This window comes from Emys orbicularis, chromosome 1 (assembly GCF_028017835.1).
Source record: "Emys orbicularis isolate rEmyOrb1 chromosome 1, rEmyOrb1.hap1, whole genome shotgun sequence".
Classification (NCBI taxonomy): domain Eukaryota; kingdom Metazoa; phylum Chordata; order Testudines; family Emydidae; genus Emys; species Emys orbicularis.
The window spans coordinates 118,870,494-118,887,728 of NC_088683.1; the positions used below are offsets into that span (position 1 = coordinate 118,870,494).

Sequence of the window (17,235 nt, forward strand, 5' to 3'; positions counted from 1 at the left end):
TAGTCACCACTAGGGGCCACTGCACTCAGCAGAGCCCAGCTGGCAAACAGAAAATAAGGCTGGGGAGAGGGAACTGAAGGGTTCCCAACAGTTGCAGTTCCCAGCATGCCCTGAAGGAAGGAGGTGGCATGCAGGAAACTCTGTGCAAGCCCAGCATCAGGCTATTTCTCCCTCTGGATACCTGGGCTCCAGGAAGGTAGGGGGTGAGTGTGTCTGGGCTGGGGGGAGGGGGGGGGGGGTAGGCCTGCATCTGGCCCCTAGGAGGTGGGGGTAAGTGGGTCAGGGGGAGGCCTGCAGCTGAGCTCCGTGAGGTAGGGGGTGTATTAACACTACTCCTGAGGGAATATTTTTGTGTGTGTGTGTGTGTGTGTGTGTGTGTGTCACAGACATACTTGCTGACAAGTATTTTGAAATAAGTCACCAAAATAATTTAAACTGGTGTGATTATATAGTGTTATTTTGACAAATTTTACAGAGTTTAATTTTTTGGTGCAGAATTCCCCCAGGAGTATTTTAATATCTTTCTCCTATAAAACTCTCTACACAGGAATCAGGTCACACAGAGTTCAACTCAAGTGTGCTAAATATAGTTAGCAAGTACCTACAGACAGAAGATCCTGTTAGAGCTGGTGATGTGATGTACTTAGCTGTTGACCTAGACATCCCTACCCAACCTCTTCTAGTTACTCGAGTCACAGCATGCTGGTCAAAGACTACAGTGCACTCCGTGTACACACATCTTTTTATTTTTAATAAATTAAGTAGTACAGGCTCAGACTTTACGCACATATACAGAACAGAAAACTCTGGGCCTGACCAAGTAACAAGCTACACTTCTCACCCAGGGAAGGGTTGCATGCCCTCTGTATAACAGAACACTGAGAAGCCCTTAACTGGAAAAGTTGCTCCCATGGGCAGCATAGTACTTCACAATTACTAATTTTACTATAGCCACGGGAGTGCAGGACAAGCCAAGAGCCCAACTGCATCCATTCTCCAGTGTCACTTCTGGACGGGTTGGTCTTCACCTCATTTTGATTAATACATTGTAACCACTTGATAAGTCAGGCAAAGCGCAGCAGTTATGCAAAATTATTCCACTGAAGAACACACATTGGACAACACATTATAGCATTGAAAAGGTACTTTTTTTTTTAGGGTTTAAATGACCAGATGCTTTTTTGCATCTCTCCTCAATATGGCAGTGGAACAGATTCCACTTTCCCTCAGGCTTAGTCCAAAAACTTCCTGTTGGCATTGGCACCAAAGAGTGCCCCTCGGATTTCTGGCATCATCTGTTGAGAGAGTGGGTGCACCAGTTAAGAGGCTTTGTATAGAACAGCACAGTAATAAATACTAAAATAGTTAAGCACTAACAGCAACTTAATATGCACAAAAGTTAAGAAATCCTAAGCTGCAGTTCCATGCTGGAGCCATGAATTAATAGAGGACTTCTGTCAGTGCAGCCAACTCTTTAGGGGATTTACAAGTTCACCTGCCAGATACTGGTGGTGGTTTCTCACTGTGAGCAGACTGCAATCATTAACACTGTTGCAGCTTGAGCCAGAGGGATCACCTGTTAAGCTCAGGCATGTGATCACCCCACCTAGATCAAATCCATGATCTGCATTAGTTATGGACACAGAATTGTTTCTAGAATAGTTGTCCTAAATTTCTCCCAAGGACAGAATTTAGTCTTTTGAATATGGAGGTTTATATTGCCAAAACCAAGATTCATTGGAGGCATGGTGGGGTTGCAAGGTCTTCCTTCTACACTGGACTTTAGAAGATTCTCACATTGTCTAGTGGAATGGTTCTCTATTAGCCCATGTACTGCCACTAGCAGTAGAGCTTTATGAACACCATCTATTTTTGTACTATTCAGTAACAGGATCTTTCAATGCAGTTTGGTTCTTTAGAGACTTAGTCTTTCAATAATCTAGCTTCTCAAGAACCTAGCTGAGCATAAAACTCTGAAGAGAGGATTTCTTACTGTGGTAGAGATGTGCTCCTCCCCAACCTCCATACAACCAGCTGGATAGCTTAATTTTCAAGTCTACTTTTTTCAACCGTTTGCTTGTTATCCATCTAAAGAGACCTGATCCCATAAGAAGTTATTTTGAAGATTAAGAGGATTATTGAGACTAAGGGATGCTGACTTCAAGATGAAGCTTTCCACCTTACCAATCAAGATGAACATGGCATGAAAGGAGAAAGCCTAGCAGATTGAGTACGGAGGGCTCCAACTCCCTCTTTCCCAAACTCACCTGCTGGGCTATGAGATCCAGCCGGCTTTCCAGGGTATTGGAAACCTTGATTTTACCATCACTGTTATAGAGCTCAACACCTCCAGCACTAGAGAGAAAACAGACATTACAATAGACCTCAACTTGACAAAAAGCCACTCTCCCATGTGTGTCAAAGGGATGAATCAATAGAAGTGTGTGGCCTCCTTTCTGCCTTTAAATGGACTCCAATCTTACTCCCATTACAGTGGAAGCTAAAATAACCTGATGAAGAGAATGAGACAGCCCGAACAATGGTGTTTGCAGAGCATCCTAATGGGTTAGGGTCATCACCACCTAGTGTTTTAAGGATAGATTGGACCTAGGGAAATTTTAGGTATGAAAAATGATTACTTCAGTCAATCAGCTGAGCCTTCTCTCCACCACCCAATAAATATAAATTAGGCTACGAGGGTTAATTTTCAGATTTTGGGAAAAGAGGCAATGTACTATACAGATACCTTTAGAAGTGTTATTTCTTGTACCATTCATAGCTCTATGTAACAAGTTCATTAGATCTTAACTTGAGTGCATCATTCAAGTGTTCTTTTCTATGTTACAGAACCAATTTTCTGGCAGTTTTGGAGGACAAAGCCTATCAGTTGGACACCTATAAACCACACATTCCCCCTCACAGCTTTGTTCTTTGCTTTATGTTGAACCTTAAACTTCGGCTTCACTTGCATTCCTTTCACCTCTAACAGACTGAGAAGTTATACTGAGTTACTAACTGCTCTTGCCTAGACCAGCGGTTCTCAAAGCCGGTCTGCCGCTTGTTCAGGGAAAGCCCCTGGCGGGCCAGGCCGGTTTGTTTACCTGCCGCGTCCGCAGGTTCGGCTGATCACGGCTCCCACTGGTCGCGATTCGCCGCGGGAAGGGTGGCCAGCACATCCCTTGGCCTGTGCCGCTTCCTGCAGCCCCCATTGGCCTGGAGCAGCGAACCGTGGCCAGTGGGAGCCGCCATCGGCCGAACCTGCGGACGCAGCAGGTAAACATACCGGCCTGGCCCGCCAGGGGCTTTCCCCGAACCAGCGGCGGACCGGCTTTGAGAACCACTGGCCTAGACCAAACATTCCCCTGCGCTGTGAATTGGTTTGGAGGCTGCAGCAAGATAACTCTCATCTTTAGTTGCCTGGGAAACTGCACAGCAGGCAAGAGAATAGATCTTCAGTGTCAGGAGGAGTCAACTCCCACTAACTAGTGGCAGATGTGCTCTCAGTGGTACTCCTTTTGCCATTTCCCATAAGAGATGTTTCAGACTCCCTTAACAGTTAACAGTGCATTGAATCTCCAACAAGTTACTACCCAGCACGAAAAGCTACTGTATTCCTTACATATCTTCTGGCAGGAATGTCTGCTGGTCAATGTGAACATCAATGTCTTTTTTGGTAGCAGCTTTGTAGATGGGGATGCTCTTCTGTACAGCAGCCTGGAACACAATAGATATTCCACTTCAGGCCAGAGATTTGAAAGACACATGGAGCCCTCTGCTAGCATTGCACAGAACTGATGGCTACTTAGTTTGCATTAGTGGAACAGGCACGGAGGGGAAATAATCAATTAGGTGCCTCAATCTCATTCATTAGTTCAGCCTCTCCGGGAAGGTGGTGCTGTAGGAAAAATGGTTTGCACCTACTTTGCAACACATTTACTCCTCCCTTTGAATCTTGAACCAGTAGCAGCTGTCATCATTCCTTATATTATAGCAGAACCTAAAGTTTGCTAGGTGCTTTTCAAACAGAGGAAGGCACTCCCCAACCTGAAGAGCATATCATGAAAGAGATGAGGTATTTGCAACAGAAGTGTTTTACTTGGTAGTGAATCGCCCCAGCCCCATGCCTTCTTATCTTGCCTAACAGGTTCCAAGTGGGAGACCTTTGCAGTCACAATCCCCTGGCTTTGTTTTTGGAGACATTTTACGCTACTGTAGCCAGAACCCCCTTACCTTAACCATAGAGAGATCCTGTTTCCGGCAACGGACATTCAGTCTGGGCTCAAGCAGCTGGTAGAAACCCTATATGAGACAACTATAGTAAGAGGAGATGAAGGAAACGCCCATCATCTTATAATTGATTCATCCGCTCCTGTCATTTTTGGGGATTAGTTATAAGACTAAGCAACTTTCTGCCATTACTTATTTCATACAGTGAAGATGAAAGTTCATTGGTTACAAGTCCCCTTTTTACTGTCATTCTGAAATAGGACTGGCTATCGATTACTGGGCAACCCATGGGAACCAATGGTTTTGTTCATGCAGGAAGTAAATAATCCTGATTTTGGGGTGCAACAGCAACTAAATCTGGACAACACTGAGGGTTGGTTGAGAAGAATGAGAAAAGGCAGGCTAAGAGTCAACAGTCACACCCTAGACTGAGCAAATATGCAGCTACTAGTTAAGGCATGCAGCAGTCTTTGGTCTCTGAACAGATACCACCAACTGTGCCAAACTGTTACAGGAATAAGTGGACAGTAGTACAAGCTGGAGACCACATAGTGCATCAGACTTCTGACAAAGACAAACGTTCTTTCCAAAACACAGAGAGGTTGGGTCATCCAGTGTGCAAGTGAACAGCAACAGGCAGGGCCTGACAGTAAGACAGGCAATTAGAAGTACACTATTAATCCCTGCTATGGAGTAACGTAGACTAGAGGTTTCAAGGCACCCTTAACATTGAGGGGTCTGAGGGTGGCAAGAGGAAAGAAATACTGGATCAAAAACAAGACTTGAAAGAACAGAAACTGTTAGACTGCTAATTACACTTTAAAGAGTTCCTAGCAAAAGGACATGGGGTAATATTTATGACAAGCTCTTGTATTACAGCAGTTGCCAGTGGTGGCCACTATAGTTGAGGTACAAGTTTCCATTAAAACCCTTACTTGCATTTGCAGGAATTCCCAAAGTAAAACTTATGGGGCTAAAAAAGCCTAAAGTGGAATTTTTAGCCAGACATGTAGTTTAGGGGAGCAGCATCTATCAGACAGACCAAACCACAGAAAAAACCTGGTCAAAGTTACAGCCATACAAATCTGGATTTGGTGTAAAATTTGGAATGAAAACAGACAGGACTGTGCACTTTGCTAAACTTTGCGGGGGTTGAAGGAGATGTTTTCCAGAGTGTGCATTTGAGGAGTTCATCCTGAGTATGTGCAGTAGAAACTCGAGATGTGCACATCTCTCCTGAAGTGTGCATTCCTGAGCTGTGCTCACTTAAGGACAGCTTAAGATGAAGCAGTTATATTGTGTTTTGTGACCATTATATTGTGTTTTTGTTTCTTTCATATTCAGATGAAAGTACTCAAGAATTTAAGGTTTCTGCACCCCACCCACCTCTTCCCAATCTCAAGTACACTGGGGCCTTGTGAGCGAAGATTGGGAAGTATAGCGAAAGTGGTAGTTTTAAATAGGTCTATTCAAGGTAGTCTCCAAACAGCAGTAGTACTCCTACAGAGGGTTTGTGTTTGAGGCTAGGGATGCAGTCAGCCTTTTACTATGGCTTGAGTATTTTACCTGTAGAACCAGTCCATCCAGCAATGTCTGGTACCTGGCACCATCCTTCACCACCTTGGCAAGTCTCTGCTTGGCCTCAGCCAGCAAATCCTACAGAAAGAAGAGATCAGGTCAGCAAAGTCCTCCTGTTTCTCCATTTGGTTTTATGCCTACCATCCTCCTGTACTCTTAGTGCAGCTATGTACCCTGCCAAGAAGCAAGTTTACAGTGCAGCTGATAATTCAGTCCAGACCCTCATCTCTGTGTGCACTGAGCAACAGCTTTCACAAAAGGTTCTCTTTCCCCACTACCCTGTTCAGTACCCAAAGTGAATGTTAAGTACGAATTCCTTTTTATAGGCAAGGAAAAATCATAGTACAATAGAACCTCAGAGTTATGAACACCAGAATTACAAACTGACCAGTCAACCACACACATCATTTGGAACCAGAAGTACACACTCAGACAGCAGAAAAGACCTTTCCCCGCTCCCTCCTCTTCCCCCCCCAAAAACTAGTACAGTACTGTGTTAAACATAATCTACTAAAAAAATAAAAGGGAAAGCAGCATTTTTCTTCTGCATAGTAAAATTTTAAAGCTTATTAAGTCAATGTTCAGTTGTAAACTTTTGAAAGAACCACCATCATGTTTTGTTCAGAGTTACGAACAACCTCCATTCCCGAGGTGTTCATACTCAGAGGTTCTACTGTAGTAAAGGATTACCTAGCCACAAGCAATGCTTATTCAGTTCATTAATGCTATTCTAGCTGAATGAGCTAGAGTTGTTTCTCCTACTGTCTGCTGCTTCAGGATGACAGCAGATCATGGAGAACTGGTCTGAAGTCAACAAGATGAAAGTCAATAATGACAACTGCAAAGTACTGCACTTAGGAAGAGGGAAAAAAAAAAAAAAAAAATCAAATGCACAAATCCAACAGGGGGAATAAGTGGCTAGGCAGCAGCACTGTGGAAGAGGAACCTAGGAGTTATAGTGGATCACAAATTGAATGAACCAGTGTGATGCTATTGCAAAAACAAAAAAGCGCAAATTGACATTTAGGGATGTATTAACAGAAATGTCATATTTATGCAATGTGAGGTAATTGTCCCATTCTACTCAGCACTGGCGAGGCCTCAGCTGGAGAACTGTATCCAGTTTTGGGTACTACACTTTAAGAAAGAGGTGGGCAAACTGGAGAGTCCAGAAGAGAGCAACAAAAATGGTAAGAGGTTTAGAAAATCTGACTTATTAAGAGGTTGAAAGAATTAGGGACATTTCGTCTAAAGAGAAGAGAAGACTGAGGGGAGGCCACAAGTCTTAAAATATGTAAAAGTTTGTCATAAAGAAGATGGTGATCAATTGTTCCCCATGGCCACTGAGGGTAGGATAAGAAGTAATCAGCCTAGTTTGCAGCAAAGATGATTTAGGTTTGCTATTAAGAAAAACTTTCTAATTAATTATTACAGCTAGTAAAACATTGGAACCAGGTTACCTAGGGAGGTTGTAGAATCCCCAATCACTGGAAGATTCTAAGAACAGATTAGACAAAACACTTGTCAGGGATGGTCTAGGTACAAATTATCCCCACCAGGCTGAGACTGAATTGACAGGGTGATATCTTGAGGTCCCCTCCAGCCCTACATTTCTATGATATACTGCAGGCTGCCTAAGAGAGCAGTCAACTACAACTTTTTTTTCCTACCCCAAAATTGTACGGAAATCCTTCACATGCAAAATGCAAATCTGCAAAGTGATCATAACATTCTAGAACTGGCCTGGTAGAAGACTCCAGCCTGGGAGAATAGTACTGCCTACAATAGGGGACATTAAATTTAGACTGAATTCAGTACCAAAGAATAGCAGTATTTTTCTTGAATGCTCACCTGGCTGTCTTCACTTTTGAGAAGTTAGATACTCTAAGATAAGATCTATAAAGTAGTCAAAGCAGCATAGTACATCCTAAACATGGCCTAAGGGAGACTAATTATTCTCACAGCCCAGATCCCTGTTCTGCTATTAATTTTTAATAGCTCCTAGTGTCCTGTTTTCATTAATAAAAATAGATACTTTGTTCAATCTATTGAAAGAGCTCAAATAAATATGGCTGTGGACCTCTATTTGTCTTTTGTATATTATGTAAAATGCTGCATCTGTCAGTGTAAATTTTGACATTAAAGTCTGGATTCTCTGTTCCGAGGCAACAGAGCATCAAGTCTGACTTCACAGAGGTCCTTCATACTATTTTAGAGTCCATGTTTAAGGATTTCTGCTGCTGCCCTGTTACTCTGCTCCCATCTACCATATCATCTCCCCTTCAAATATTCTTTCCTCAATGCCCCAGAAAAATAAAATATCCTAAAGTTTCGATCTGAGTACAGTCGTGTGTCCCCCAAACTGAAACGTTATGGTACATATATAAGTAGACGCAACCCCATGATGTGCTGTTGTAACCTTTAAAACAGAAGCAGGGAAATACCCGATACAAGTGATTCCATGGGGCAGGAAAGTCTGTCTTGATAAACAAGAGTGTGTATTATGTTTTGAATGCTAGAGTATTAACAAGACCATCCCGAGTTCCCCTCACTGTCAAACCTAGTTATGCCTTCTGCCCTAGAAGCCAAAAATTCTGGAAGTGCCCATCCCTTACTGGCCAGCCTTTTGAAGACCAAGTAACAAGAAGGTAAGACTGAACTAGTACAATAGGACTTGAAATACTTTAGAATGAGGAAGGAAATGTCTTATGCACCATTCAGAAGCATGTGACTGTGTCAGCTCAAAGCATGGTCAGGGAGAGATTATTCAACATAGATCATTTCACAATGGAGTTGAGTTAACTCTTTCCCCACCCTTCTCCTCTAAATACACAGTATTAGAAATCTCACCAAATTCACAATGGTTGACAAATGTGGCACTAGGATGAAAGAATCAAAGATCCTATATCTATGCTGATATCCCCTCCTACCAAATCCTTTTTCAGAACAGTGTTGTGAATAAGCAATACTACAGATGGTATTTTATTCTTGATTTCTGTAGTTCTCACAAACAGGACTATCTGATGGCTCAGCAGCATCACCTAGTATTTGAAACACACAAGAGTGTGCCTCAGACAGGACAAGGGACTTTACATATCCTGGGATTGGCAGGTTATTCTCACAGAAGCTATAACTGAGGCCTTTCGTAACATTGGAGTATGGCTACCGTTATTCATAGTGAATGTAACCGATATATTATCTATGACAAGATGATTACAGGGGTTATAAGTCTTCATGCTCCCAGGCATAAACTGTCCACCAGATAGACCAAGAGGAAAGCCTTTCCATCCATCCTGGGCCACTGTTGGAGAGAGACAGTCCACTATGTGGATTTTTCTGGTAGTAATTATTTACAGGAAGTGCTCGTCAAGCTTGCTGAAGCCCAGCCATTCAGTATCACTGCATACATTCAGTTCTAGTTGCCTGAAGCAACTCGGCATTTTGTGGGCCTCTTGTCACCCAGTTACACAATTGAGTGCAAAAAGAGGAAGTAAGAGACATTTCCCATTCTGTGAATAAAAATCACAGGGCTGAACTCAACCACACACTGCAACTGAGATTCCTGGCAGACAGATATATCTTCCCTAAACAGCAAAGTGTAGCTGTGAAAACACAATACTAGTGTATGCCAAAAAAGCCTGAATTCACATGTACAGAAAGCCACCAACTAAGAATGTTTTTTTAAAGTCAGATAGCAAAGCCATTTTTTTAGTCTATGTATGCTTCAAGTACACATCTCATTTGATCACTATAAAAAAAAAAATTCAGATGCTTGTTTAGTGGTTGGATCGGGTAATTCCTTAACTTCTGATGGGGAGAATCCCCTGTCCCTTTACTATAGAGGCAATATATACTCACTGCAATAAGGTCGTCTCTTGCCTTGAGGACCTTCAATCTTGCCTGATTCATCAGGTTGGACATCTGACTGCAAGTTGCATGGAAAAATTGAATCAGTGCATCAAGCTTTAGATGGCGATAGTGGCGCAGCAAATATTTTAATTGCATGCTTTACATGTTAGAGCAACACATTATGTGTTGAACGCAAGCTCGTTCACTTATTGGAATCTGCTTCAAGAGCAGCTATGATAAATTCCTCGCTTACTATAAAAGCCATCCTCCATTGAATTTGCACAAGTGACAACAAAACCAGAAAAACTACTCAAGAGAAACTAGCCACCAAGACCAATACTGATAGAATTAGTTGTGCCAGCGATGGAGCAGGACAGAGCATAAAGAGTTTGTTAGACCTCTCCACCACATCTGCTGTTCTCTTTAGGTATTATCCCTGCACTTTGCGTGGGACTATTTAGAATTAGCCTATGGCTGATGTATCTGAAGCTTGCCAGCAAGGCCCCTAATGTACCCTCAGCTGCTGGAAGCGAGAGTTTTCTCTTCCCTACCTTACCACAAATCAATCCAGACTCTTTCAATTGGGGAAGAGCTGGAGTCTACTATTCCCTATCCACCCCTTAGCCTCAATTTATTGGGACATGTTTTCCTGTAAGGAGCATCAATGCCAAGTCAGCTTCACTTTGCTGCTGTAAGAGTTGCCAATTTTGATGTGTTTGAGAAAGCTGTAAACAGTAGCAACAGTGTGTCTGCAGATTCAGGAAGATTACAGTGCCTCAAGTCCACATTCAAATTTTCTTCTCAACAGTAAGGATTTAAACCTTTTTTCATATGTGAAAATTCACATTCTGCAGAAATGTTTAGCTACGTCCTCTCCACTTGCTAGCGAAAGATTGTTTGTGTATCACTGGCAAGCTGCTGATTTTTTCAAGCTCTGTAGCAAGCCAGGCAGCCTAAGTGACTTACATTTTCTTCTGTTGTTCAATTTGTTTTTCCTTCTTTTCATAGTACTCCATGATTTTCAGTCTCTGTGTCTGCACCAGGCGACCCTTCTCAATGTTGAACTCTTCTTCTGCCTACAGAGAAACAGTTGAAAGTGAGGCCGACTCCATAGACTTTTAGAAGATACTAAGTTCAATTCACTTCACTAAACTAAAGGCTAGGTGAGGAGACTCAAGGTACTAATTAAGCAAAGCATTTAAGCATGTACCTTAAATCTCACTGAAGTCAGTGAGATTTAAGCATGTTCTTTGCTGAACTAGGGCCTTACTAATTGCTGCTCAGTTAATCTGACCACTGCAACATCCTTGTTTGGCACCTATCATTTGCTTTCCTGTTCAGTTTTTATTCCTGAAATAGGGATGATATACAATTCTCAAGTATCAGCGAGTGAGCAAAGACTAGTAGGCTAACTTGGAGTAACCAGAAGTCCAATCCACGACACTTGTTCTGTCTGAACTCTAGAATTGGTTTAATCTTTGACTGCAGCAGTAAAGGTGATGGGAGAGATTCTGAAAGAATCACTAAATATTATAACTGTCAACTTAGCACAATTATTTATTGTTCTTGAACCACTTACCATTAAGCCGTAAACAAGGATACACGTGGGAGTTACTGCATTCTTAGAGCATGGCTGGTCCCCTCACATATGAAAACATGGTAAGAGCTGTACACTATTTACAAATATCCAGCTACAAAAGTGGCGTGAGTCTTGACTATTTACCCATACTTTGAGAGAAGCGATAGGGCCCATTTTAGATTTCAGAAATAAGAAAAAATAAGCAATGTATTTGCTCAGTCACTTTGCATAAGTATTTCTAGCATGTAAACTTCTGTGCTAAACTGATCCTATTCACAATCTCATTTCAACAAGACATTGGCTATCATTCCAACGGATCCATACTTGAGACCTTCTTTTCCAATATGAACTGACATAATTGGCCCTAATGTGTAATGTAGTCAACCACTAATGATTGATTAGTGGATCCTTACAACTTTGGCATAATGCATTCCATTTTGTTAACATAGAAGTGTTCATGCTTTCCCCCCCAACTCTATTTAAATCTATGCTGTGGTTCCTTAACATGGCTGCAAATCATAGCTGGCAATGGTTTAACTGTCCTATTTTGATTCAGGAATAAGAGCATCCACACACAGATTTACACCAAAAACAAGAAGTGAGAATTAAAACCAATTTAGTTATTTTGGTGAAAGTTTGTGTGTACACAAGCCCCAAGTAAAACAAATGTAGAAATGGGTCACATTCATCTCTGTAACTCCACTGAAGTTAGAAGGACCAATTTAATCCAGTCTGTTTTATGCAAAATCCATGCTCACGCTACCCTTAACTCCCCTGAAGTATTAACAAATCAACATGTGATCTTGCGTACAAATGTGTTCACATCTAGGCATTAATAAGGAGACTCCGGGTGAAAGGGCAGCTTCAGCTCAGTTCCCTTGATTGTATTAATTTGGCACAAACTAAAATATTTAACTTTATTCAGTAGTTAACTTGCTCCACATACAGGAATTACATGACAAAAAAATAACGTGGCTTCTAGGAATATTGTAGAACTGGTTTTGATGGTATGACTGGGAAGCAACTCAGAATGTCAGATGCGATCCACCTCCTTTTGGAGTTCTTGACATTAAACCATCTAATGGCTTTTTTTGTTCGTTACCTTGGCATCTATTTCTTCAGCCTTTTCATTGGCTTCCTGCTCGATGAAAGCCATCATATGCTTGATCTGTAATAGAATAGACACACAGTTACATTCTGCTGAGAAGCACTTGCTCGAGGAAAAAAAACTTTTCTTTTGAACTCCACAATATTTCCACACACACACACACACACACACACACCCCCCTCCCAATCCCATCTCACATACTGTAGTGGTTCTTGTTTTCCTCCTACCTAACAAGCAAACAAGTCACACGAGTTTAGAAGAGAAACAGCCAGGGGCTGTTTTAGACAAGGTTCCATCTAACACCATTTCTCTGGATAGCATCAGCAGATCTTCCCTGGATTATAAGCAGGGCTTTGGAGCTGTGCTCCGGCTCTGCTCCAGCTCCAGGCAAAAACCTGCAGCTCCACTGCTCCGGAGCTGCTCCGCGCTCCAGGCTTCACTCCAAAGCCCGGATTATAAGTATATTTAAAAAGTTGTGCAATAGTCTGTGGTGGGTGGGGAGAAGCTTAAAGTGCATTATGAACTGCTTCAAGGACCTGCATACATGAACCTTTCTAGCTAGAGCTATTTAAAAACAATATTTGAGCTGTACATGCAACATTCAGGGGACCAAGTTGCAATTCCAGTATGTTGTAAACTTCACCGTTCTGTGACTGGGCTAGAAGTTCAGACTAAAGCGTGGGCATGTTCAATAGCAGTCCCAACTACACTGCAACTTGAAACTATATTGTAACCAACTCTGGGCAACAGTATGCTAATCATTGAGTGGCCTATGCTGTACAGAAGGTTTCAGTATACAGATAGTAGCGAAGAGACTTTTCTTGGACAAGGCAAGCCACAGCAACATGCAGGAAGGATTCCCATTTACATCCTTTGTACACATGACTACAGAGAAAAGAATCTGATTAGGAAGACAGGCCAACATGTGCAGTAGAGCATGCACTTCAGGGGATGAGGGGAAAGTGAAGTGAGTAGACAGGCCATAGATGGAGAAGTTGAGACACGTAGGGCAGAACAAGTGGATGAAGAGGGTGTTCTCAAAACCAAAGCAACAATTCGGATTCAGAGATTATATGACTCCAAGTGTTAGTTATGGGCCCACTTTGTGGATGGAATCATTGGGCCACAGCTTTCTAAAATCCTCTGAAGTCCAGAGCATAAGGACCATCATAAAAAAAGGAATCACAGTTCTCCAGAGGAAAGTGATTCTAGCAATGGCGAGGTCAAACCAAGGATGAACTCCGGTGTTGTTTCAGAGAGCAGAACTGGGAGTGGGTGGGGAGGAAAAGAGTTAGCGATTTTCTGATTTTAGGAGCCAATTAACTCAAACTAAGCTGGAAGCAGAGTCTCTCAGTGGGACTCAGAATACAAATTGGGAATACCCACTGCTGGGAGAGACGACCAAGTTGTTATGTAGCATTATACTCCTTGGCAGAATTAGTTCTGGCAGCACTAGGATTACATTGGGTGCCTCAAGAAACTCTGCCTCCTTACTCAGAGGATAAGAGAGAAATGATGTGACATTACAAAGTTTCCCCATGTCGCCATCTCAGTAGCACATAGCATTGCCTGCAAACATCAAAAAGTACCCTATTTCTGTGAAAAGCTTGAGTTCCCCGACTGAGGGGATCAAAAGCTCATTTTGTTTTTTGCAGAATGCAGAGAACAAGATGGGACTTCCACATCTCTAAATAGTGTAAGTTTTAATAGGACATTTGGCAAACTTAGTTTTATTTTTGTGAAAGAGCTTAGTTTCTCCCAAAATTGATGGCCCTTGCCCAAGAGAGTTTCCTAGAGAAAGAAGGCTAGTGGATTTTCCAAGAATTGTAATAGTCTTTGATTAAATTCCCACAGACAGCAGGTAATGTATTAAGTTAGCTTCAAAAGGGCTCGCTTACTATTCAACCAACTGCAACATAATTTTCAAACTATGGTCTGCAGAATGAACCAAGTATTGGAAGTGGTCATGGGAGGGTCTCTTAAAAACGGAAAATATTGAGCATATTGAAAGTGATAAGGTCAAACTGTTTCCTACCTCTATCAGGGCCTATACTGACCTGTCATGCAGTTTACTGCATTTTGCATTTTCAGTTAATACAAGGACAGGATCATCCCCTACTTTTTAGCTGAACAAAATCCAATTACAGATATATTACAGTTGTTAGATTTGAATACAGAACAGAGCTCCAGCGTTAAGATCTATTCCCCTTCCAATGTCAAAGCTCACCCTTCAAGTTCAGTCCCATAGTGACTAACAGTGCCAGCTCAAGTTATGATAACTGAGGACATGCCAAAAAGTTTGGTTGTGCAAGTGAAGGTAGGGAGCTAAGGGAGGATCTCCAGAAGGCAAATAGGGATGCTAAGTTACTGTTTGTGTACTCACTACACAGTGGTCTTTTGCCAATCAGATTTGCTGAATGAGAATGGAAGAGATGCAGTAAGCGTTTACGGGACCTGAGAAGGAACAGCTGATCCTGCATCAAACCTGTTTGATCTGCCCATCACTTGAGAGGAAACTTCACTGACCAGCATTGACTGGATCGGTGCAATTTTCATCACTGTGCACCATTTGCAATTCAGGTCAGACCACTTTGTTATCAAGGACACTATTTACTGTCAATGAGAACAGCGTGTGTCCGGACCCAAAAGGACAGCCAGATAGCTTAAAAAGCCAAGCCTTCAGTGGAAATTTACAAAGGAGCAGCACAAACTAGGCTGCTGTTCACAGATGACTGCTTTCCCTCCAGATCTGAAGTACAAAAGTCATTAGACAGTTGAAGAGTCTACACACTCTAGGAGCCAGACTATAAGCGAGTACTGCTCAGCCATTATAATCAAATTCAAGTTTACACCTAATTTCTGTAGAAAATAATCTGATGTCATGTACAAAACACCAGATGAGTGTTAGGGTGATCTGATACTTGCACAATAATATGATAAAAACAAGATCAACCATGACCACTTCCATCATCTCTTGTCTTCAGAAGCCATCCAAATACTTTAGCAACCCCCTAGTCTGCTGTCAACACAGGAGCTCCCAATGTTACTGGGAGATGTGTTGTGCTTCCAATACATGTTTTGGGTTTTTTTTAAATGCCATTGTTCAGTTTGCAGTCAGATCCCCTTATTCACCGGCTAGCATGGGTATTATTCATAGGATTTTCCAGTTGCTGTTTCTCCATGGTACAAGGCTGTCACTGTTCTTCCTTCAGCAGACACTCTTTAAATGGGGGAAGGGAGAGGTTTCTTACTCAGCTACCTTTGCCAGGAATGTAGCAATAGGTTACCAATAGCTTAAATATCAATAGCACTATCTCCGTCATCCCAGTCAGCAGGGGATGAGACAGCTTTTATTTTTGACGACTATTGTTTTAATGAGTAGTTTCGTACCTTGACAAAAAACATGTCCACTTTGAATGAAGAGAGATAAACAAGCTTCTCTTCCTAACCTGGGCTTTGGTTATTAATGCAATCTCTAAGTTGTTGGGGGTGGCTAGAGCCTCCCAGCCCGTAGCTGTCTACCCCCACAGCCACTCAGTCCCCCAGCACTTTCCAGCACCGACTGCACTGATGCGGTCAGCACCACCACCAATTCAGCTGCTCCTCGCCCAGGTCCTGGGCATGGTGACAGCAGCGCAACAAGCCCTTTAGGGCAGGAAACGAGGGAGGATCCCACAGCCCATGGGGAGACCTGAGGATGGGTGAATGTATTGGCCCATGGCCCTGAACTCTGTCCCCAAAGTTCCCCACGGCCTTGGACATCGGCAGCCCCAGGAATGCTATTTTAATTGTCAATGCAGTGTATTCTCTGGCCTTTAGAGTGAGAGATTTCTGTACTAGTGCTAGAAAATTCTTGTGCTTTGGAATTTCAAGGCCTGTTTTTTGGACATGAAATGTGAATTGCAAACCTCACGTGTAGATTTTTTTATTAGTAGTAGTAGTATATGCTGACGTGTGAATTACAGGAAATAAACGATAACATTAAATTGTTTCAGTACTTTAGTGGTCAGTGTTTAAATACAGATTGTTTGACCTGCTCATTAGATTTTATACAATAAAAAAAAAAAACATGAACCTGTCCCCCCGCATCCCATCTCCTCCCCTCCCCTCCCCGTCACCAGGGCCCGAGATCCTGGCATGATCCAGGCGAGAGCAGAAGGGTCGCGGAGGAGCAGCTCTAGCACCAGACCTGAGGAAGAATCACACCTGACCCTCGCCTCGCCCCGCCCGGCCCGGGGACGCCGGGGCGCGAACACCGGCCTGACCCCCCCCCCTCCGAGCCCCGGAGGAGCCAGGCCGGGCCCGGTACCTGTTTCTGGACGTCGGCATCGCTGAGCGCCATGGCTGCGGCGGGTGACGGTTGCTGGGGACACTCCGGGCTCTTTAGGATCTGACTGAATCAAATCCGGGTCGGTCGGTCGGTCGGGTCACAGCTGCGGGAGCTGCGTCACTCCAACCCCGCCCACCACCGCTGCCCTGCGCCAATGGGAACCGAGGCTCGGGGTGACGTCATGGGCAGGCCGCGCATGCGCGCTAGAGCCCTATAGTGTGACTTGGTGAGACCGGGGGGCGGGGCCGTCCCAGCCAGGGAGTTGATCCCTGTCCTAGTTACCAGCCCAGAACAAGCCTGTCAGTGTTATGAGGTGACACAGCAACGGTGACCCGGCTCCAGTGGGGGCTGCGGCGCTTGCTCAGTTTGGTATTTTTCTTACAGCCCAAGTACCTGGAATCATTTCACTACAGGAGAATTGCAGCATTCATTTAAAAAACATTCCCAGGGTTATGGTTGCCAAAAAAGCTTGAAAACCTGACCTGAACATACCTGAAAAGACCCCAAACCAGAAGGCAAATAAAGAATCTGACATTATTTTGTAAAAACTTAATAGTTTTCAGT

General features: G+C 43.1%; 1 protein-coding gene across 1 annotated transcript; it reads right to left on the minus strand.

Moving 5' to 3' along the window:
- Nucleotides 1-730: 730 nt before the first annotated feature.
- On the minus strand, nucleotides 731-16,761 carry ATP6V1E1 (ATPase H+ transporting V1 subunit E1). Its single transcript, XM_065406688.1, has 9 exons — nucleotides 16,651-16,761; nucleotides 12,336-12,401; nucleotides 10,621-10,730; nucleotides 9,664-9,730; nucleotides 5,794-5,883; nucleotides 4,231-4,299; nucleotides 3,620-3,714; nucleotides 2,268-2,355; nucleotides 731-1,295 (listed from the first exon to the last, which is right to left on the minus strand). Exons 1-9 carry the CDS (start codon nucleotides 16,681-16,683, stop codon nucleotides 1,233-1,235), a joined length of 681 nt encoding a protein of 226 aa, XP_065262760.1. The 5' UTR covers nucleotides 16,684-16,761; the 3' UTR covers nucleotides 731-1,232.
- Nucleotides 16,762-17,235: the final 474 nt, after the last annotated feature.